Genomic DNA, 24,382 nt, shown 5'->3' with positions numbered 1-24,382 from the left:
AATTATTACTTGTACAGTTGCTTGTCTAATGAACATGCAACACATCTCCACTCTCAGCTATGATAAATGTGAATGGTAAAGTAAATGATGCCGTCTACCTTATTCAGGACAGATATACTAAACTACTGTTGAGAAATCTTTACACAGTTCCACAGCTGTCTGTCTGCACTGTCACAGTCTTTGCACTATTTTTAATTGCAGATTACATAATTATAAATATTATTAATATTGGTATTACATAATTATGTATTATTCTATTATCTGATTTCTTTTTAGAGGTTATTATTATTTTAGGTTTTATCCCTGCCTGCCTGCACCTTTGTACTTTATATTCATGGAATGTTACTCCCATACGGTGCTATCATTCACCTTTGCAATTTAAAAAGTGCACCACATCATGTTGAAATATACTAGTCAAAAGTGCTAGAAATTGTTTCGAAACCCACTGTACAAACATCTACAAGTATGGACTAAGAGACAGTAGGAACAGCCTTTCTAAATATATAGTAACTAGTGATCTTTTGTTAGAATAATGGATTTTAAATAGTAAGCAAGTGTCGTAAAACAAAACTGATTTAGATGCACAATGCTTTACAGATAAATAATTAAATGTAAAATTTAATCTTGTGTTGCAAAAATATGCAAAATACTTGATGAAAATTTAACATTTAGCACCCCCCTCCCCCCCTTCCAACAGGTATTCAGACTATTTCATTCGAAATCATAGCCTAGGAAACTTAAAGGAAATATAGCAATTCCATGCTAATGTGAATTGATAAATAAAACATGGTAGGCTACCCAGCAAGTCAGTTAAGATGAATTAAAGTGCTACCCATGGCATTACATCACACCAGCTAACTCAAGCAGCTTTAAGAAGATAAAAAAAATCATATATAGCTACAGTACTTGTTTAAAAGGAGGCAGATTAATGTTTCTAAAACTGGGCATCACAAAGTTCTTGCCAAATAAACAGAAAGAAAAACAAATGACGTGGATGAATGCACTACCTGGCAGGCCTTTATTCCCAACATGCAATATTCCAAAGAAAAACTGTACATTCAGCAGAAAAATTAAATATATTAAAAGGGACTGAACTAGTAACAAGTTACTAGTTGAGTCCTTGCAGCTCTCACTGCTGAGTGCATTAGCAAAAAATAATAAATAAATAAACAAATAAATAAATAAAAGGAAAAACAAAACTAAACACAAAGAAAAAAGGATATGTAGGCTCCATTATGGATGCATCAGAAAAGTATCAGTGATTTGTTTTTTTTACCTGAAGAGGTGTTACAAGAAATTTCATCTGCTGCAACGAAGACGAATTGATTTCTGCAAGAGAAGATAAAATTCACAATACCGCTTGCTGACTGAGTAACGTGCCGTCTGCCGACTGAGTGGATGTTTGAAGATGGGCACAGGGAAGGGTATTGTCAATAAATGGATGCAACTCAAGAGCAAAAAAACTCAATTGCTACTGTGACCTAACACAAGAAAAGGCCACAAGGAGATATGGACGTAAATACATGCCAGGTTCTGTTGTATGGGAATACAAATGGGGGGTGGGGGGGGTGGGAGAGGTTATGGGGGAGGTAGGAATGAGCCATGTACACATGTTTCAGCTCTTACTCTTTTTGTGACCCGTAGCTTTTCAAATGTGTCTCTTTTTATGTATACTTTCACTGTAACTGATTGTAATAATTGGCACAGAACAAGAGACTACTTAATGCAAACATGCATCTTTATAGCGCATACTTAACAAGGGGACTATGTGCACAAAACTTCATGCATCATAAGGATAGCATGCTTATTGCAAAGAAATTTTTGTTAATTCTTACATATTCTCAATTACTATAATACTTTTTCTTTTATCTGAACAAGTCTCAAGAAATCAGGTTGCAATCATTCTTGTCTAATTTGAACAGCAGCAAAGGGTATGAAGCATGCTTTTATGTAATGCAAACATTTTATAAAGTAATACAATTTAATTGCCTATGAACATATTTGCTACATTAATACATAATGCTGGGTGTGTTTGTAATCACTATTAATTGAAATGAAAGAAATGATAACTTAATAAGAAATTGTGTATTCTCATGCTTTCAAAGTTTTTTAAGCCCTGAACAAGTTTCAGACACCACAAATAATAATGATTTAATATAGGTTTTGTTAAATAGGGTTCAAAACACAGTTTTAAAATGTTCTCAATTACCGAAAAAGGTTTGATTGAACCAACACTAGCTGTAAAACTGAAGATTTAAGCAGGACGTTTTTTGTCATAGAGCTGTGGAATTGATGGTGTGACTCTGTCTAATTGAGTCTATCATCCTAGATACTTCATCCAACCAGATGACAAGACCAGAGATAAATGTGATAAATTAATATTTTAGCTGTGCTTCTGTGTGGAGGGATGAAGCACTTATTCTGTAATTAGTGCACCTTGAATATCATTAGTTTGTTTTTAGTAATTTGAGCTGAGCAAAAGACCGTCTAGGAGTTTTCTGGTGATTATGCAAATAAATGGTCACATTATGCACTACAGATACATGGAAAATGCAAGTGGCTAAGAATGCAACACAGAATGTCAAAGGATTTGTTTCCTTTGAAATTACTGGGGCACATAATGAATGCAAAGACTGCATTAGGAAGAAATGGGTAAAGAGATAAAGGATATTTACATGCTGACAAAAATACAGCAGACGGAAATGCCAAAACATGCACGCCACCTTATTTTTATTCTTTTTCAATGTGGAAATAACCCTTATCTATTTTTTACTTTTTGGGCAGCACAGTGATGATATGATGGGACTGAATTGTGTCTGCATATTCTCACCATCTCTACTTGGATTTACACCGGGTAATCTGGTTTTCTTCCCACATCCCAAAGACATAAATGTTAATTGCCAGCTTTAATTAGCCAGGTCTAGCTGTATGCATGACTGGGTCCTGCAATGGATTGGTTTCGGCCCCCTGCTTCTTCGATTTGGATCAAGCAGGTTTGGAGTGTTATTTATTATTTTTGTTAGAAAAAAAACTGATTGTGTCCCTTGCTAACTTCACAGTTGTTTGCTATTTGTTTCTGAATTTGATGCTTTACTGTTTGTTATCAATGAGGCATTTCATTAAAAAGGGGACATTTTGTAATTGAGTATCAGGTAAGGATAAAAACTGTTGAGTGCTTTGACACATTCTACAACAGCAATCACTATTAACTATTTATATATTATTTATGTGTAAAACACCACTATTTCTGCACCATCTCAGCCCTTATTCATTTTAATGCATTATTTTATATCACACAAATGGGCAAAATCTGGATTTGTTACTGAAAAGAATGGAAAGTGCAAAAACTTTGGCTTTTCATCAAGACATACATCATTCTTACAACAGCAAGTTGTTTCTCAGTCTGCTGGCACTGATAAATAATAGCAGATTTAAGGCTTTTATTGCAACAGATATCTGCAGAGTAAGACAATAAAAAGCAATGAAAAGAAGTATTTGCTTGAGTTCTTGTGTCACCTATAGTATTGCATAAACTTGGCTTTTATAACACAGAATTGCAAATTACCTGCAACTGTACTTTGAAAAGCTGGTCAGTTCTACCTGAATGTATTCATACAGTATATTCCAGAAAATATATGATCATATACATAAAGTATAAAATGAAATGTCTGAGTATATGCTTTGAGCCCTGCAATCAAGAGAGTAATTGTAGGGTTAAACAATAAAGGAATAAACATGTACAATATATTCCATAGGACTGAAAAGCTCCAAAATCTACTTTTGTCTCTGAGAGTGAAACTGCAGTTCTAAGGATTACCATATCAGTCACTAAGTTAAGGACTGAAATGTAGGGTGCCAATTTCCAAATGAACTGTCTCACATATAATAGCAATAAGGCAAAATTCCTTGACCTTACAAAGTTAGGCAGTCAGCCAACTTAACAATTGTTCAAATACATATGTACCCATATGAAGTTCATTTTGGTGCTCTTTCTGTCTTCTAAAGACGGAATAGGATGACACTGGATATTCAGAAAAGACAGTTTGCAGAGTGATTATCAAACTACTGCATGAATTCTAAACCATATCTTCACAAAAGTTGCTCTGGCCCACCATGATCTTGAATTGGATTAATCAGGTTTTAGAATGTAATGTTTTATTTTTTTTTCAAAAAATCAACTAATGTTAAAGGCCTGTTTGTACTATATTTAAAGACAAAGAAGCATTACACCCTTAAAAATAAACAAAAGCTTAAATGGTAAATAATTTTCATCTGTTTATTTGATCATGTATAAATGTATTATTGTTATTGCCATCACCTTGATCCTTCATACAGTACTGGCTCACTTGAACAATAAGACAGGGAATTTTGTGTGAATGTTATTTATAGACTATAATTCTGCATTTAACACAATAATCTCTTCTAAGCTCATCACTTTGATAAGGAACCTGCATTTGAGCACTTCATTGTGCAGCTGAACTTTTACTGTTCTGACACACAGGTCCCAGGTGGTTTGAGTGGGTAGCCGCATCCCATCAGCCCTCATTTTCAAGACAGCCACTCCACAGGGCTGTGTTCTGAGTCCTCTGCTGTAGTCCCTCATCTACACATATGACTATACAGCTGCATATGACTCGAATATCATTGTCAGGTTTACTGATGACACAGCTGTGGTAGGCCTAATATCTAACAACAATGAGCAATGTTACCTGGATGAAGTACAGAGATTGTCGCACTAGTGTCCGGACAATAGTCTACTACTGAATGTTTACAAGACAAAGGAGCTGATTGTGGACTTTAGGAGAAAACAGCAGAGGCTCCACCCCCTCCTTACTGTTAGCTGCACCCACGTAAACAGGGTGGACAGTTTCAGATACCACAGTGTCCACATCAAAGAAGTCCTAACCTGGTCCAAATTGACAACTTGGTAAATTAGGCATGACAAAGTCTTTACCACCTCAGAAGCTTCAGGGATTTCAGATTGATCTCTCAATTACTAAAGAACTCCTACACATCTACCACTCAAAGTATTCTGATAGATAGTATTATCTATCTATCTATCTATCTATCTATCTATCTATCTATCTATCTATCTATCTATCTATCTATCTATCTATCTATCTATCTATCTATCTATCTATCTATCTATCTATCTATCTATCTATCTATCTATCTATCTATCTATCTATCTATCTATCTATCTATTGCCTTGTCAGTGTACAGCATGCAGCAGAACCTCAAGGCTCTGTAGAGAGTGGTGTGGTCAGCTGAATGCATCATGATGTGCGTATACCCTAACTTCAGGGACATCTGCACGAATTGATATTAGTCCTGGGCAAAGATAATTATCTGAGATGCCAGCCATCTTAATAATGGCCTCTTTTCTGTACTGCGGTCAGGTAAATGATACTGCAGATTAAAGTCTTATGCAAAGAGACCAAGAAGGAGCTTCCATCCACAGTCCATCCGCATCTTGAGTAAGTAAAGTGTCTAAGTTTATATGATGCCCTATTGTTAACTCTGTTACATTAAGTTATTCATTTATTTATTTAGTTATTACTTACACATCACATATTTAAAATTCTAGTAATGATTTTTGATATTTATAAATTCATGTATTATTGTTATGTCCTTTTACATTCCTTTTCAAGGCACAGTCATTGGAGTTGAGTAACTAAGCATTTCACTACATATTGTACTGCATGTATAATTTGTAAGTGACAAAATTGTATTTGATTTGGTTTATGTGTTATAAATTCATTGATCAAAAATGGGCAACACATTACAGAATTTATTTTTTAGGTTTGTTGACATTTTTGATTATGAAACATTAACTCTTGCATTTATTACATGTTATGGGAAAAGGTTTTTTAACAAGACGTATACTAAATCACAGCTTCTCACAGCGACATAATTACAGGAATATATTACTAATTAAAGAGTTAAATGTCTGGCATTTTGGCTTAAAATAAGAAAAAACACAACATGTACTCAACTACAGATGATATTAATTGAAGCCCACAAAACTTTTTAACCATTTTCAGATATAAATGTCACTACAATACACTATACAATCAAATTTTATGTAGTATAATATACTATTAGCGCACAACTCAATATTGTGCTCTTACAATCAAATAATAAAGGAGATGCTTCATCAAAACTCTTTACTGTAAAGTAGTCTCATTAGTACTTACAGTTACTAACTGCACCCTGATTCAGTACAAGGTATCTATACCATAAAATTGCTGTTACTTTTCCTGTTGTAGAAGAGGCCTTGGCTTAAATGTAGATACACGCAGTATCATGGATATATATATAATGGTATTATATATATTAATATATATATAATGGTATTATGTGAAACTGTTTAAAAGTAATCAACAAAGCTAACATAATGAGTAACATAATAATATAATAATAATGAGCTACTTACAGTAAGCATGAGAAACTTATTATGAAACTAACAAGAAAAACAGCTAAATGAGAGTGGAATTAACAATCTAGACCTCATAGGATAAGTTCATAATAATATGCAAGTGCATGCTATATAAAAGCAAATGTTGGGTTTTATAAAGGCTGCATGTCTTCTTTTAGAAATGATAAAATAATCAGAATGAGAAGATGGATAGTGTTGCCTAAATAACAAAATAAAATGAAAAAAGCAAACAGTACCACTTTCCATCATTTTTAAATGATTATAATTCTATCCACCCACCAATTTCTGAGTTTTACATACCATATGCTAGTGAGATATGTGGTTTATTTTAATTCATGTAAAAATAATGTAGAAATGTATCTCCCCCACCACCTTAATCCCTTATTAACACATCTGTCCAGTAATAAATGTAATGCCATGCTGTACTTTAATTTCATCTTGGGAAACCTCATGATTTCTAAGCAGAACCTAAAGTGAATTTCCAAAAACAAACCAAAAAAAAAAAAAAAAAATCAACTCTGAGTAGTCTAGAAGTGAAATTTGTTAAATATAAATTTTAAAGATCCTTTCTGTTATTCTTTCTCTCTCTGAATATATATATATATATATGTATCTGCACACACACAGAAATAAATACAATTCACATACACACTTAAATATAAATACATAAAAAGGAAAATTTTAGCAAACCTGTGGTATCTTAATAAATACATATCCAGTACCCATTAGCATATAGAAACAAAACAAGAAAACTGTTTTACATTTAACAAAAACTTGAATACTTCTATGTTGTAAAATTTCTAAACTAAGCGCATGCTAACAGTAAAATGTACTACGTGAAGTGTGATAAATGGACACTGTCAAAATAAAAAACAAAGAATTTATAAATTTTGACAAATTGTAAGCTATTCTACTATGCTACACAGTAAATGCATTTTCACAATCGAAGAGTACACAGTTACCAAGAAAATATACACTAAATCCAATCTTGTGTCAGGTTTAACTACATAATAAAATAAATAAAATAAGGCATTGAAATATTTTCATTAGGCTATTTACATTTTGCAGATGTACTTAAATGCTGCTTGTGACAGCTGAACATGTTAAAATGGTAACTGGTCCAGGAGGTGGACTCTTTAGGGGGAAACTCACTTAAAAATATATAATCAATTAGAACTTAGTCTTTCTTTCAATGACATTATGTACCAAATGAAAGACATCTTTAGATTTATTGTATGACACAGTGCATAATAAACGGTAGAATACACTATGCATACATTTAGTTACAGGATTGTTTGACAGAGCTCTAGAGAATCTACTGAAGTTTAATTCTAAACTATTATGAATAATGTAAAAAAATAAACACTTCCATTAAAACTGTGTATTTGCGCATATGTACATTAAAAATTGAATAAAAACATTCTGAGTTGGTGAAATAGAAGGTAAAAATCTATTAAGTGTTAAAAATACAGTCAACCTCTGTGCTAGGTACATATTTTTTTTCTTAGTTAGAAGTGTCTCAGCATACATAAAGCTAAACCTCCTAGCTAAATCAAATCAGACACTATATGGTTTTGTTATCTTCATTTATAGTTTAATGGCTAAGGTTTGTAATGGATGCCATATTTACCGATTTCGGCCATATAAGATAAACACACATGCGTACACACACACATATACATATGCTGTACACATGTGCACCTACAACACACAACTTTATCAATGGACTCCACAGTAGCAGTACTGGTGGCTCCACTAGAAACTCTGGCTAACACCGCCATAATTCCTCAAAAACTTGCATGCAAGATCTTAACATGGCATGCAAGATTACAGCCAATGAAATCTAAGGAGTTTACAATATTCTAGCATGCAACAATGAAAACAGTTATTTAGTAGTGTTAATTATCTTGCACATAAAAGAAAAAACAACAAGTATATTTTTCCATTATCCATGCAAAAAGAGAAACAGTAAACAGACTTTAAAAAATAGAGAGGAATGAAAAAAAAAATGCATGCTATGAGATAGCCATTCAGCAGGCTTTGTGACTGTCCATGCAGGAATGGAGCCGCCAATCATATAAGGGACTGACTTGAATCCAAAGCAACATGAGAACCAATCATGCAGGATTTGTTATAAAACATGCCAATAAAACAGATGTTTTCTCAAAAGACCATCAAGGTTTCATTCTTATTTAGGTAGGGGAGTTTGTTCCTTAAATTAAAATTAGCACTAACTGATAAAACATCTTCAGTAAATATTGAAAAAAATAAATGTAGATATTGTTGTAAAAAAAAAAAAAAAAAAAAAAAACGAAGAAAACAAAGTTTATCTCCACTCAGTTGATATCAACTACAACTGACACAATAAGCATGAAGTGGCAGGTCTTTCTTAAAGCTCTGGTGAAAAAGATAAAGCAAATGGTATCCCCTCACATATTATACGCTGCTAGTCCCATGATGGAGTAACAGTTGTTACAGTAGACCAAACTAGGTGGTAAAAATTACTTTATCAGTCACATTTTTAATGAACATCTAAGATTAGAATGAGCTCCTGTATAAAGGTTTGAGACTGAGTTAATTAATTCAGCCACACCTTTACATTTTGCATAAAGAGATCCAATACATTAACTAAAAAAAAAGAAAAAAGTATTTACATAGTAGGACTTTATTGTGGCTGACTGATGAAGTAAACAGTACCTGTCTTTTGCTGTAATATTTTACTGAATGTTACTCACGAAATCTGATGGTCAACTGTAGTATGTAATTAACTTAAATTTGGCTGACTTATTTTTCATGCAAGATCATGTCAAATCCAGAGATTTCATTGGCTGCAAACTTTCCTGCATGCAAGGCTTGTCTGACTTACAGCAGTGCTGGCCCCTCATACACAAGTGTATATGCGTGTTCGAACCACTCCTCCAAAGTGAAGACACAGACATCATTTGAACAACACAAAAATGGTTACAATTTCAACTTAATGGCTGCCCAATACCTCTTGTATTTTGTATATAATAATGTATTTTATAACTACTAATAATGAAATGTAAAATGCATGTTCTATAACTGGCAATGAACATTTAAAAATAAAATGCTTTTCTTTTTATGTGTACTTAAGCTGAGGCTATACTGTTATTTGTTACCATGATTTAAGTTAATTTTATTTTTACAAACTACAGCATGTGATTTCATAGGCCAATTAAATTATAAGATATGCCATTACAACTAAGTAAAAGAGGCATTATTAAACCAATATCACGCCATCTGTTACAGTTTAGTAAAGACAAATTATAATAAATCATACCCATTGACACAAAAATATATGCAATACTAGCAAATATAACAAACATTGTATTAATTATCATGCTTTAATGTGTGCAGTGTAAAATATCGTTCCTGACCATTCCCTTTACGCAATATGTAAAATGGTCCCTTACCTGTCACTGTAGGCAGCTGCAGTTGCAGTGGCAGGTTGGGCATACCGGTATGCAGCATAACCACCCTGGAGAGGGACAGAAAGGAAAAATAAAATATACATCCACAGGTATTGCCTGACACATCTTGAAATCCTTAATCATATTACAGTTTTCAACATTTCTGAGTACTGAGTATTGGCACTGAACAAGCCAAACATTCATATAAATAGCTCCCTACTGACTTGGACTCATAATTTCTTCAGTGTATTTTGGAATATTTTCCATGAGAATAATAATATTACAATTGCTGCACACATAAAATGTCAAACAAGAACCATATATTTACCTTTTTCTCCTAAATCCGATAGTAAGGCCATTCCATAAAATATTACAAAGGTAATGCCATTTTTTTTTAATCAAAAAGCATGAAAACATGCGATTTAGTTAAAAAATTTACACACCCAACAAATTACACACTTTTACAGGTTTCCTATTCTTGGCAACAACCTCTCACTACTCATGCCCTCCTCCCCAAAATATGAATGAGGAAAAAACAGGTTGGGAAAGCACAGAAATGTTGAAAACAAGATATCCTGTCAATTTCCATTAGCTCAATATTTTGATTGCACTGGTGCATTTGTTTGCGATGTTAAGAAAATTCATGATTAATTATGTAAAACAGCCATTATTGAAGAAATGGGGTTTTCTAAAATGCAAATTTTATCATATGTAACAGTAGAAGCAGCTGTTCAATTAAGCAAACAGGACAAACAAACGCACACTGGAAAGGAATCGTGTGCAGTGATGCATTGATTATCAAACTGTGAAAACAGCAGAGTCTCATGTTCAATGGACCACAGTGTTATATCAACCATTTCCAAAAAGATCTCGGCATGCCAATTAACAAACAGAACCCGGTCTCCACAGATAAAGAAAACACTATTTACGTTCCAATTAGAACTTGCCGCCCCATCATCCTTTGGGACACTTGCCTGCTCTGTGTGTTCTTGCAAGCTCAGTTGAAACCTCATTAAAACACAAACACACGCACAGTCCAGGCCCACTGATAACTCTATCTTTCAGCCAAAATCATCTCCCGATTTTGTATTTTTCACTACAAGCTGTCAATTGAAAAAGGCACCCTTAGGCATCTGCAAGTTTTCATTTAAACTTCAATATCACGCTTAATTGCTAAAGATGTCTCAATATAGTACTTTAGTTGTCTGAATTTGTCGATGCATTTGATGCAGAATCAAAAGGCAAAATCTAAATATCTTGGTGTATTTCTTTGTATTTTTGGTGGAAATGAAGCTTGTGAACAAAAGGCAATGATTTAGGCTTCATTTTCTATGCCAAATCAGTGGTACAACTCCCCTCACTCCTCATTAACACAAAAATTTTAATTTGAGCATATGCAGTGCAAAATGTATATAACTGACTGAATCATCACTTCGTTAATTTTACAATTAGGGAACTTTATTGATTTACTAGTGCAAAGTAACCATATTGACTAAAATTTAGTTTAGCTGCAGTGCTAATGTGTTTACCTCCCTACATTCTAGCTATTTCCTGAGCATAAAATAAAATAAAGGCATTTGTAATGACAGGAAAGACAACAACAAATAATGATCAGCAATCTGGTCTGGGGAAAATAACAAGATTAAGTACCAAACTTAAATGTAGTGAAGGCCTACTGAAATACTGCATGAGCATATTTTTCATTACTTGAAAATTTAAAACTCTAAATCAAAAAATACAAACCCACATTAAGTATCAACTAATTGCCTCCGCCTCATTTTGTATATATAAAACTTACTTCCTGGAAGTACATGGAATATCAAATCTTACAGTTGGAGAACAACTTGTCCTTAACTAAATCCTTCCTCAACACTTGCCACATTGAAGGTATTTGAATGCCTAGCTTTGCTCCATGGTGACATCTGCTGGGAGAAGCAAGACTGAGGCTTTCACTGCTTGGCTGTTGCAGCAAGCAAACACTAATCTCATCCCAGAATAACGTATATTTTCAATCTTTTAATTCTGTGTTGTACTACAAATGCATAACTACACAGCTGCAGTACAGTAACAGAAAGCTGGGTATCACAGCTGCATCTAAGCCTGCTGCAGACCTTTTACCAAAGCTTCAGAATACACAGAGACATCAATATGTTAGCCACTCATTAAAAATAAAAAACTTTAAGGAAAAAAATCAGCAAGAATAAAATTAATTCCCAAACACTTATGCTGAAAATTGTATCAATTAACTATTTATTTATTTTATGCTCAGTTACTTATATAAACTAAAACATCACTTTCCTTTTTTATCCACAAAACTCATGAGAAATGCAGGAGATTTGCATGGGTCTACACTGCAGATGTCTAATGGTTTGCATAAATGCCAGTATTTTTATTACATTATGCCTCTATGAAGTTCTGTTAGTATGATTTTACAGCAATCCACATTCAGAGTGATGAATTCCTTCACAATTCTGTACTCCATACCTGCAGGAATTTATTGCCATACACAGGCTCTTGATATACTATTCTATAATGAAACAGAAATATCAATTTGAATGCAGATGTAAAAATAGCACAAACCCATAATGTCATTCCACTGCATCACTACATACTGTATATGGCTTGTTGGCTGTAAGAAGTTGAAAGCTATCCTATAATTTTATAAAGGCAGAGTGTAGAAGCAAATTTAAAAAAATGAAACATATAGACAACCATTTTCGGCATTTTCTGTCAAATTACAAAAATATGCTTTTTAAAATTCAAATGACATCATAGATGTATAGCATTTCAAACTGCTGCCTCATTGCCACAGGGATTTGGGGTTGAGTCCCACGTCCTACATTGGAAAGATGTACAACTCTATACTGGCCTGGTGTAAGTGAGTGTATGTGTATGTGCGTGTGCACGTGTTCTGGGATGGACGTACATTCTCATTAGTGGCTAACGTCCCCTAATCCAGTCATGTAAAAGGTGTTTTTAGAAAACAGATAAATGGATGGAAAGAAATGGGTGGGCAGAAACTCAAAATGACTGCTGAACTTCACTTCAGTATAATTACAAACAATGCATCAAAACAGCAGAAGGATTTTTTTAATATTTGTAACACACTAGATTAAATTTATTTGAAAACCAAACATTTTTGGAATATATGCCACTGTATTTCCAATTTATATTTATAGAACTGAGAGCTTTTCCAATCCTTCTTTAATCACTGCTTTGCAATTACTAAATTTCCAATTTCTTGCACAAAATTCCAACAGCCTCAAAGAATGATTTGAAATAAATATAAGTAATGTCTCCTAAAATTTTCTAATGAATATTTAATGTTCATGTCAATTTAACATAATCAATCAGGCGCTCAGTGGTGCTAATGTTTGATGGAAAAGAATGGGAACATTAGTTAAACATATTATGGTAAGAATATTTTTAGTTTAGTATTTATTATCTTACTTCTAAGGGCAAATAATAGTTTATACTTAGTGAAAAATAATGTAATACAATTCTCACTTCTTATAAAAGATTTTTTTTCTTTTCAAAAACATACAGTATATGCTACTTCTTAGGAATCTTGCAAAAGGTATAAAAGAATAAAATTTGGCTTTTCAATTTTACTGAAATAAAGAATTTAAAAAAATGGGGAAGCATATGCTCAGCTCCTTTAAAAAAGGCATTAGTTAAATAATCAAGAAAGAGAACCTGCATCACACCATCCACAAACTGCTGAAAATGGACCTGCATGAGATAAAAGTCCAAGAGAGGCTAACAATTACAATAAAAAATCTCAGGTGTACACTGGCTGAGAATAAGGTGAGGATGAATTGGTTAACAATACCCGGAGTTTAACATATCACTGGTCTGTATGGGAAGAGTAGCAAGAGAGAAGCTGGAAAACATTTGTATATATTTATACCTATTTATTCTGAATACTTTTGTTATAATAAACCAATAACTTTTTTCTGTTGCTGTGTGAGATACGGATTTCAAAAATGTAACTTTTGTTATTTGTTTTTCATTTTTGAATAATTAAAAACATGCAGTTAATGGGGACAACGATAAATATGTATTTTTTATGATTTTATATGGTGTATTTATATTTGGTTTATAAGTAAACAAGTATAGAGTTCTTGCCAAAAAATGTTCTTATTATTCTGACAAAATATTTGTTTGCTACCGTCTGCTTTTAAAAATGATGTCTCTGCCTGTGATTAATCTCTATGACTTTGTAGCCACATATTGACTGGTATTTCAACTTCATGTTTAAGGTTTTTGGGATTGGTGGTCTATTTCTTGTATAAAACATCACCTCCTGGATTCCTAATGACAAGAAATAGTAAATAGCCAAAACAGAGCCATACCAGTGAAGCAAACTTGCAAGAGAAATTGTTGGTTTAATGTTTAATGACAGTGTGCTCATTAATGAATACTTACATAAATGTCTGCACCATAAAATCCATCCTGGTATACAACACTGGAAAGATGCACACACAAAGAAAGACGTTCATATTAGTGCAGTTCCACATGCAGGTGCCACCTGAACCTCCACTGAGGTTTGTTTTATTAAACAGAAAGAAAATAAAGTTAACAGAGGGTCGGAACCAAACATGATTGACTGGTGAAGGAATCTGGAGTCTATCAAAAAAGATACATTTTATCAATAAATCACACAGTTTATTTTGTTTCAACCCTAAGTTTATATTTTCGCATAATCAGAAAACAAAACATAATCCTTTTAACAATTCACACAACTGTTTTAGCCTCAGGGATTTTAAGGCAATTAAAAATGAGTTTAGTCAATAAAGGCACTTAACATATAGAAAAAAAACCAGTAAGGATTTCTAAAAAGACATGTCTATATCTTTACTTTGTCAGTTCAATCTAAGTTCACCATCACAAACGGTCCTAATGCCAAAGCTGGTAGCATCAGGCTCAAGGTAGATACCAACCATGGATGGGCTAATCCATCACAACACACACTCTCACACAACTCAGTCATTCATACCAGGCCACTGGAGAGCAATTTTGTAATTTTACTAACAATATATTATAACAATATCGTTCAAACCCATTACAGACTGTTTGTTGGGTAACAGTTAATACTGAAAACCCCTTCTACCTACAGTAGGTGGCAACTGTACCCATACAGAAAAGAGCACATAGTCAGAAATGCATGCATATAAGCATTTGAATGATTGAGAATATGCAGCATTTTAAAAAATATGTCAGATACTGAATGTCAGATAATTTTTGTAAAATAAAATGAGTTCCTTAATCTGAGTAAAATAGACATATTTTATGTAACACAAACTGAAATGTAACAAAAGCAATGTTACCTTAATGAGCTTTCATTTTTTGTAACGGACAACTTCCTTATACTATGCATTAAAATCATATATAGCAGTTTTATTTTTTTTTTCTACTCAAATTATATACACAAACTTACAAACAAAATACATTATTTATTTATTTATTTCATAAAGGATTCATCAACCTGAATCATCTCTAGTGTAGCTAACATTGTTGGCAGCCCTTTCATTAGAAAGTTCTCACTCATTAGGTGTCACAGCCCCAGGTTTGTGGATCGTTCCTTTCAACAGTTTATTATTTAGCATTCTAAAGAAATTTCTCTGTTGGCTCTCTACATGCAATATTTCATATTTTGCACTCTTTTCTTAGCTTGCATTTTTATTATTTTTATGCTAAACTTATTCCTGTGCAATTTTTAAAAAATACTTTGAAATGTGTGTGCCTCAAGCCAAATGCACTAAATCTGGTACTTTTAAAACATGAATTAATATTTTGGGATTACAAATGATTTCCAATTGGAATAAAATGAATATGAAACTTACTCTATGGTTTTATTTGTTTCATCAAAAAAGTAATCAAATATGTTCAAAAATATTCCTTTAATTTTAAAAGCTACTCTGCCTAGTGGTAATATTATGCAATACACACATATATTTTTAATATTTATGTTAAAAAGCAAAGTTCATAAATTGAAATTATTGCAATTCAGTCATCAATACCATAAGCAGAAACAAAAAATTAAGATTTTAATTAACAGAAATGTTCATTAGGCTAAATCTGTGTTTATAATATGTACTGGATGACAAGAATTCTCCTCCAATATCCATCTACTTTGCTAAATCAATGAACTGTACGTTTTGATATGTTATCCAATTTGCACTCCATCTAGAAAACCTAAAACCAATTTGCTTTGACATTTTTCAAGAATTGTGAACTTTGTATTGACTAACTATAACATTATTTTCAGCAACGGTGTGCCTGTATTTTCGCAACAATGGTCTCTAACCTCTTCATCTCCAAAAACCAAGCAACACTTAACTATCCTTGTTTAGTCAAAACCAACCTCTCTTGGACTTTACCCTCCGCAAAATGTTTAGTCAGGAAGGCAAACTGGATATTTATAGTTATGTGAAAGAGAGGTACGGTATTATTAGTTTGCTTAGAATGAACTTGTTCACTCCATAAAACAGATTGTACTAGGCAATGTCCCTCAATCTATTCACTTTTTTTCTTCTACTAGATGAGAAGAAGAGTAAAGCTCTGCTTCTGAAACAAGAGGAATAGTGAAGGGTTAATTGAAATGAGTTTAAAACCTTTTTAAAGCAGAATTTGAAAATGGATTCTTCATCTTTATTTGTTTTAAATGACTGACAGTTACTGTGATAAGCTCCCCATGTCTTCCTGTGTCATTAACGTGAGAAAAGAAGCAATGACCTGGCTCGATTTATCTGAGTCAATCAAACGCTACAGCATCTGCAGTCTCACTAACAAGACAGAAGCAGCTAATAATAATAATAATAATAATGATAATAATAATAATGCATTTTATTTATATAGTACATTTCCCATGCTCAAGGTGCTAAGAAGAAAAAAAAACTAACTTTAAATTGCATTTTCTAGATATACCCATTTTTAAATAAGGGGTGACTTTGGAGGAGTTTCACTGAAATAAATGGACCATTGTATATTTTGCTGTTACATTTTCTCCAGTGAAGACATGTCATGACTATTGAAGCTACAGAAGAATTAAATACTGTTAATTAATGTTGAATGGAGAAATTCAGTAATGGGCTTTTCGCTGCAGATTTTCTGGGTTCACCACTAACCATCCATCCATCCATTATCCAACCTGCTGAATCCGAACACAGGGTCACGGGGGTCTGCTGGAGCCAATCCCAGCCAACACAGGGCACAAGGCAGGAACCAATCCCGGGCAGGGTGCCAACCCACCGCAGGCCACTAACCTTGTTTACCAAATATTTTCCTGGAAGTTTGCTGTGTAGCCAGCTTAGACTAAATTTTATCCTCAGTGTCCCATGATGCTTTATGGGGCCAGCATTACATCACAGAGCTGAAGTAGGTAATGCTGGATGGGACAGCCCAAAAGCATATGTTTGGTCAGAGACATTCACACCAGTGGCCTGCTGCAGGTCATTTTGTAGGGCTCTGGCAGTGCTCATCCTGTTCCTCCTTGCCCAAAGGAGCAGATATCGGTTGGTCCTGCTGATGGGTTAAAGACCTTCTACAGCCCTGTCCACCTCTGCTAGAGTAGCTGCCTGTCTCCTGGAATCTCCTCAATGCCCTTGAGACTGTGCTGGGAGACACAGCAAACATTCTGGCAATGACAGGTATTGATGTGCCTGCCATCCTGGAGAAGTTGGACTACCTGTGCCACCTCTGTAGTGTCCAGGTATCACCTCATGCTACCAGTAGTGACACTGACTGTAGCCAAATGCAAAACTAGTGACAAAACAGATGAGGGGGGAAAAATGTTGTGGCCTCCACCTGTTAAACTATTCCTGTTTTGGGGGTCGTCTCATTGTTGCCCCTCTAGTGCCACTGTTCTTAATTTCATTAACACCAAAGCAACTAAAACTGATTAACAACCCCCTCTGCTACTTAACTGACCAGATCAATAGCCCAAAAGTTTTATTGACTTGATGCTATACTCTGATTAAAAAGTGTTCCTTTATTTTTTTGAGCAGTATATTTATAATTCCTAATTAAAACATATTCTATAAATTATTAACAGACAACAGAAGTGTATCACCTTTCTATAGCAAACATCATTCCACGGCATTTTGCAAGCATAAAGTAAACTGGAAAAAAGATAAAACTCGATTCTTGAGGCAAGCTCTATCACCAAGCTATCAAACTATTATTTGCTTGTGCTAGTGTACACTCGGCTAGCCATCCAAATGATGTTTACCTGCATATCTTTTATTTTTTTGTACTATCAAGGTTCCTTTTGTCATGACTTTTAGTTTATTTTTTCCATTTCTCATGGGCTTCTAAAATAATTGCAACTTTGTTTTAGATGTTTCAGATATTAAGGAATCTGGTCATCACATTGGTTTTTGTATCTGATGCATTTTTAAAAGTGTTTAAAATTAAACACTGCAGTACTATCTTGTTTTTGTTATAAGTGCTCCTGGAATTAAGGACACACCAGGTTGTATCATCATTGTGATGACTTAGAAACCAGCAACATGGAATGTCCATTGTCGAACCCAATACTTGGAATGATTTGTTTGAGCGTTTTAATTAATATCTGGTACTGAACCTTTTTCTATCCCTCGCCTAAGATTTAATGTTTTGGCTTTGACTCTATTGATTTTTTTGGTTTCTGACATTCCCGCTACAATTCTCTACTTAGGATTTTTGTCTCACATCCAGGGCTATGCTACTAAATATTGTCTTACCGGTTTTGACCTTGGCTAGTAATTTTTTTGATCCATCTACTAATTCTATCTCGAGAGAAGAGTGACTAGACTGATTCCAGGGATATATGTGGGGTTGTGAATTATGGGGAAAGATTAAAAGAGCTGAGTCTTTTCAGTTTAAGAAAAAGAAGATTAAGAGGAGACATGACTGAGGTGTTTAAAATTATGAAGGGAATTAGTCCAGACTGTTATTTTAAAATTAGTTCATCAAGAACACAGGGACACAGTTGTTAAGGGTAAATTTCACACCAACATTAGGAAGTTTTTTTTTATTCAGAGAACCATAGACACATGGAGTAAGTGACCAAGTAGAGTGGTAGACAGATTTTAGGGACTTTCAAAACTAGACTTGATGTTATTTTAGAAGAATTAAGTTGATAGGAATGACAAGCTTTGTTGGGCTGAAAGGCCTGTTCTCATTTAGACTGTTCTGATGTTCTAAAATCAAAGCGACTGCTGCTCTATGCAGTCAGTACAGTCAGGGTCACTATTGCTAAGCCACTTCTCTTGGCTGGGACAGTCCATGGTTGCTTTTCTACATGAAATTCGAGAAATACATGAACAGATACTTTTCTGCCAGTTCTGCCAGCTGGTTCAGATCAAAAGGTGCTCAATAACCATATTCAAGGATTATGATCAAAACATTCCAGACACAAGAATCTACCATTATTTGTTCCATATAATGGTGCCAACCCCAAATTGGACAGATGGGGTTCAATGGTTCACTGCATGATCCTACTGTTTAGCCTTACATGAAAAATTATGGTTTCAAAGTAAGAGCACAAAACTTTAAAAACTGTTCCTGACTTTTGTTCCATTGAATGTATTGTGAATAGCAGGATCTCTATGCACACTGGTTGTTGCCATGTTGCTGGTGATGGGTGAATCGTGTGTATGTTCCAGATGCCACAGAAATAAGAACTAGATAAGCAGACTAGCAGACTGAGTGTAATAAAAAAACTGGTAAGATTATGGAAATAAAAGAAAAAAGCCATACAGAAGAGTGGTGGATGACAGAATTATCAGTTTAATAATGACTATATGCACAGAGATTTTCAACATGAATTAATTTTAAATGTCTACTTTTTTTCCCTTTATATATGACTTAGTTAATTTTTTTTTTTCTAAGTCCCCAGACTGAAGTGACCTAGAGCTCTTCTCACATCAATGCACATTTGTGTCTTCTCAGTAATTGTCTTGCCTCCAGTAGTAAATACACAGACATTTACTGCATTTTAACAAAGTAAAAAGAAGAGCATTTAATGCACAGATCCTTAAGTAAGGTGGTGCGTTTGATTTGGTATGCTTTTTCTAAACATTTAAGTGAATGCACTACTTCCTTTGGTGCAGAGTATGTCAAGTCTTCAGACAGAAGTGAAAAAAGGACTACATTAAATAAGAGTGTGTATTTTATTCATAAGAATTTAAGAACTCCAAGGTTTGTGTCCTGGGTCCTCCCTGTGTGGAGTTTGAATGATCTCCCCGTGTCTGCATTGGTTTCCTCCAGGTGCCCTTGGTTTTCTCCCTCTGTCCAAAGACATGCAGGTTAGATGAACCGGCAAATCCAATTGTCCCTAGTGTGTGTTTGGTGTGTTCAGTCTGAGATGGACTGGCGTCCTGTCCAGAGTACATTCCTTCCTTGCTCCCTATGCTAGCTGGGACAGGCTTCAACCTCCATCACTGCAACCCTTGTCTCGATTAAGTGAGTTAGAAAATGACATGGCATGATTTTTAAGAATTGATCAGAATCACTTAAATCATTGCAATGATTGTTTTTTTTCCTCTTTTACTGACTAAGATAAAAAGTGTTTTTTACAATTTATTTTTCTTTATTACACTGTGGTTTTTAAATTATTCATTCTCTACTTACACTGTAGCTTTATACACCATTTAATTATTAAGTATACTATTTCTCATTTAAAGATTTGCTGCGTAAAACAAATACTCATTGGTGCCTCATACAATGTTTCACTAATTAAATATAGAGAGCATTCAAAATATGCTTTGTTAATAAAAGAAAACCCAGACAATATTAGATATTGCGCATCTTGAAGACAAACTGTTTATATAGTATTAAAGTGTACCCAAAATTTACAGCCACATCTAGTATTTCAGACTTCGGATTACCTCCAGTAGTGTTCCTAATTTTACTTTATAATAATGACACATTTTTCCCTCAAGTGTCAATATGTTTGTGATATAAATGTTACCATGCATAATGATTAATGACAGCTATTGAATTTAGTCTCATTTGAATTTGTTTAGAGCGGCACGGTGTGTAGCGCTGCTGCCTCGCAGTAAGGAGACCTGGGTTCGCTTCCCGGGTCCTCCCTGTGTGGAGTTTGCATGTTCCTCCCACAGTCCAGAGACATGCAGGTTAGGTGCATTGGTGATTCTAAATTTTCCCTAGTTGCGTGCTTGGTGTGTGTGTGCGGGTCCTGCCCGGGGTTTGTTTCCTGTCTTGTGCCCTGTGGTGACTGGGATTGGCTCCAGCAGACCCCCGTGACCCTGTAGTTAGGATATAGTGGGTTGGATAATGGATTGAAGGATGAATTTTCTTAGTGGAATCATCACTAATCTTTAACTTTTTTTTTCTCATTTTTAAAATCATGCTATATATTTTGGTTGACAAGTTTGCATAGATAGAATAGATACCAAATACCAAGTAACAGTGGTAAAATGGGTAATCAAACTGCAATACATTTGAAAGGAAATAACAAAATAATTGACAAATGTTAAATAAGTAATTCCAACAGCTTTTTTTCCGCATCCTTAAAAATCACGTTATAGAAAAGTTCAAAGAAAAAAGCAAACAGCAAAAAGAGACAAATAATCAACTGAAAACAGTTAAATGCACCTTTTCCTGCTGCATTCAGTCTCTGCTAGGATTTACATAACAACATGTGACATACAAAATGCTTGAAGCCACCAACCATGACAGTACAAATTACAGTCATTTTTCATTACTCTGTGTAAGGTGCACATCTTGAGACATTTGGATTGGCTGCATGCTGTGTTGGTTTCTGTGTTGAAGCAAGACCAGCATGCTCTACACTGCCACCACAAATGTGTTTAGATGGTACAATTGTAGGTAGGATGTTTAGTGCTTTACTCACCCTCCATAGGCTGGGATTGGGGGAGGGGGTGCGGCAGCACGGAACGTGTTGTAGACGGTGCGCCCCCGACCTCTTAGATGTGCTCCTCTGTATGCAGCTGCTGCAGTTGCAGCTGGATATGGGAAGCCTGGTACTGTAGGATAAAAAAAAAGAAGAATCATTAATTAATTAATGCTAAATTCAACAGAAGTATTTACCAGAATTAGAAGTATACCTAATACAAAAATCTGTTTCTTATAAAATGAATTACTTTAGCTTCACATTACAGAGTTTGTATTTTTATTAATATAATTCTATTTTTAAGATACTGTTTAAAAAGTTAAGGAATGTAACAAACTAAGAGGACTGCACTTTAATGCCATGGAAATATATTCACAATCATTTGAAAAAAGAAGATATTTGCTTTAAAAAATAGGTAAAATACTTAAAATTTATTTCTTTTATCTGTGCAGCTGTCAGATTCATGTGAGAATTTCGTGGCTACTATTCTGAACTTACTCACACTGAGCAAATCTACACGCAAATGTCAAGGTTAGTGTAAGATAATGAAACAAATTTGGACATTTCAGAAGGCAAATTATTATGATTTCTAAGGTGCATTGTACAGAGATAGGTAAGTGCTAAATTTATTTTAAATATCACAAGAACTCCTGACAAAAGAATTAATGGAAAGAACAAAAACAATAATAATAGTACATCCAATATAAATTTTAATGCAACCACAACTTTCTCTGACAAATTTCTTAGTGGAAAAAAACAAATATTTGTCAAATATAAAGTTAATTTTAATTCATTTTATTATCATACACTTATTATTTCATTCATCCATCCATTATCCAACCCGCTGAATCCGAACACAGGGTCACAGGGGTCTGCTGGAGCCAATCCCAGCCAACACAGGGCACAAGGCAGGAACCAATCCTGGGCAGGGTGCCAACCCACCGCAGGACACACACAAACACACACTAGGGCCAATTTAGAAACGCCAATCCACCTAACCTGCATGTCTTTGGACTGTGGGAGGAAACCCACGCAGACACGGGGAGAACATGCAAACTCCACGCAGGGAGGACCCGGGAAGCGAACCCAGGTTCCCAGGTCTCCCAACTGCGAGGCAGCAGTGCTACCCACTGCGCCACCATGCCGCCCCATATTTCATTCATGCACCTCCCAATATATCCTATTTCTGCTCATATAAATAAAGTGTTACAGGTAACTGGATACCATTATAGTGATACTGTAAGGCAAAAACAAACAATGCAGAGTACACTCAGTCACAAACTCATACTCAGCAACACTGGTGATAACATACATTTGCTTTAAAAAATAGGTGATGTGATGATCACAATTTGTGATGTGGGAATAAGTCAGAATACACATGGAGAGGGAACATACGATCACCATACAGAAGGTGTCTGGGCTGGGAGTCAATGACACAGTATGTCCCCAAGGCTCAGAAACAGCATTACTAATCAAAACACTGCCCTTCATATGAAGCAGTATACCTTGAAGATAAAGCATTAGACATCTCATGATCTATTAAAAAATAAGCAAAATGTTTCTTATGGTTTAGCTTTACCTACTTTAGATAGGTTTACTTAATAGTTTACTTTCAACATCAGGCTTTCTTTATAAAATAAACTAAAAATAGAAACACCACATAACTTCTTATATAAATGGAAATGTCTAAGTGAATGTCACTAAATTAATCTTAATAGGGTGATGACCGGTAGTAATGATACTTAAGAAGCTTAATTCAGGAGTCTGTGTGGGGGGAAGAGTATTGAGTTTTACACTTTAATTAAATGTAATAAGTATTTCATCAGTTTAAATATTAAATTCTAATAGAAACACCGAATATTAAATGGGGCTGATGAAAAATTGAAGATTTGGAGAAGTGTCACTGAGCCTAGGGAAGAAGACTACAGCCATTAATCTGCCCCCATCTACTGTCACCTTCCCATTCAGCCTGCAGGCTTTACAAGATCCCTTTCAGCGACTAGCTACGTTTTTACACTAATTTGTTTCCCTCTTACAGATATAAATTTAAAACAACAATGCACTTGGGGAATAGAAGTTAAATAAGAAGTCATTTTCACCCAAAGCATTATATTCTTGTTGTACTGTACACAGATGAGATGAAAAGTAACTTTAGAATTCTTCATTCAAAGAAATTATTTTAAATACTGTAGGATGTTACTAAATCACCCTTATTTTGTGTGCCTATGATCACCCTTGGAAAACTATACATTTTCATTTTGTCTCTCTATAAAAGATTTTACTTAACAGAGGGTGATGTGTATGAATGGTTTGACACCTCAAGTACCGTTAAGCTCAGCTAAGAAACATTTGGTCAGAAAGTAAGTCAATTTCAGCAGTGTTTTCTCAGGAGAGTGCTTAAATGTAAGCGGCAGAGAACATGGACAACTATTATATCTGTGTCATTCTATTCAGACAAGGAAGACAACATATGATATGAAGACGATTAGTGAATTTGATAGCCTGAAGTGTAAAAAAAAAAAAAAATTGCTAAGTAAACTGACAACCATTTAAGAGGCTAACATTCGGAGGAACATGAAGAAGCTAAAGGAAAGAGTACCATGGATTTACATAGATTTCTGTGTCCTAATTATCAGTAGGTCTATTGCA

General features: G+C 34.4%; 1 protein-coding gene across 37 annotated transcripts in view; it reads right to left on the bottom strand.

Moving 5' to 3' along the window:
- The window catches only part of rbfox1 (RNA binding fox-1 homolog 1), a 2,603,746-nt gene that overhangs the window by 28,898 nt on the left and 2,550,466 nt on the right, over positions 1-24,382 (bottom strand). For 32 of the 37 annotated variants that reach the window (XM_051933405.1, XM_051933409.1, XM_051933413.1 and 29 more), the window contains 3 exons: positions 21,734-21,866; positions 14,299-14,338; positions 9,874-9,938 (listed from right to left, as the gene is read on the bottom strand). In XM_051933405.1, coding sequence (XP_051789365.1) covers positions 9,874-9,938; positions 14,299-14,338; positions 21,734-21,866 — 238 coding nt within the window. Of the gene's footprint in view, positions 1-1,276; positions 1,330-9,305; positions 9,356-9,873; positions 9,939-14,298; positions 14,339-21,733; positions 21,867-24,382 lie in introns of all 37 variants that reach the window. The other 5 variants (XM_051933406.1, XM_051933432.1, XM_051933410.1 and 2 more) reach the window with 2 other exon arrangements.

This window comes from Erpetoichthys calabaricus, chromosome 11 (assembly GCF_900747795.2).
Source record: "Erpetoichthys calabaricus chromosome 11, fErpCal1.3, whole genome shotgun sequence".
NCBI classification, from domain to species: domain Eukaryota; kingdom Metazoa; phylum Chordata; class Cladistia; order Polypteriformes; family Polypteridae; genus Erpetoichthys; species Erpetoichthys calabaricus.
Note: the sequence above shows the minus strand (reverse complement) of the source record. Positions and strands in the feature narration are given on the sequence as shown.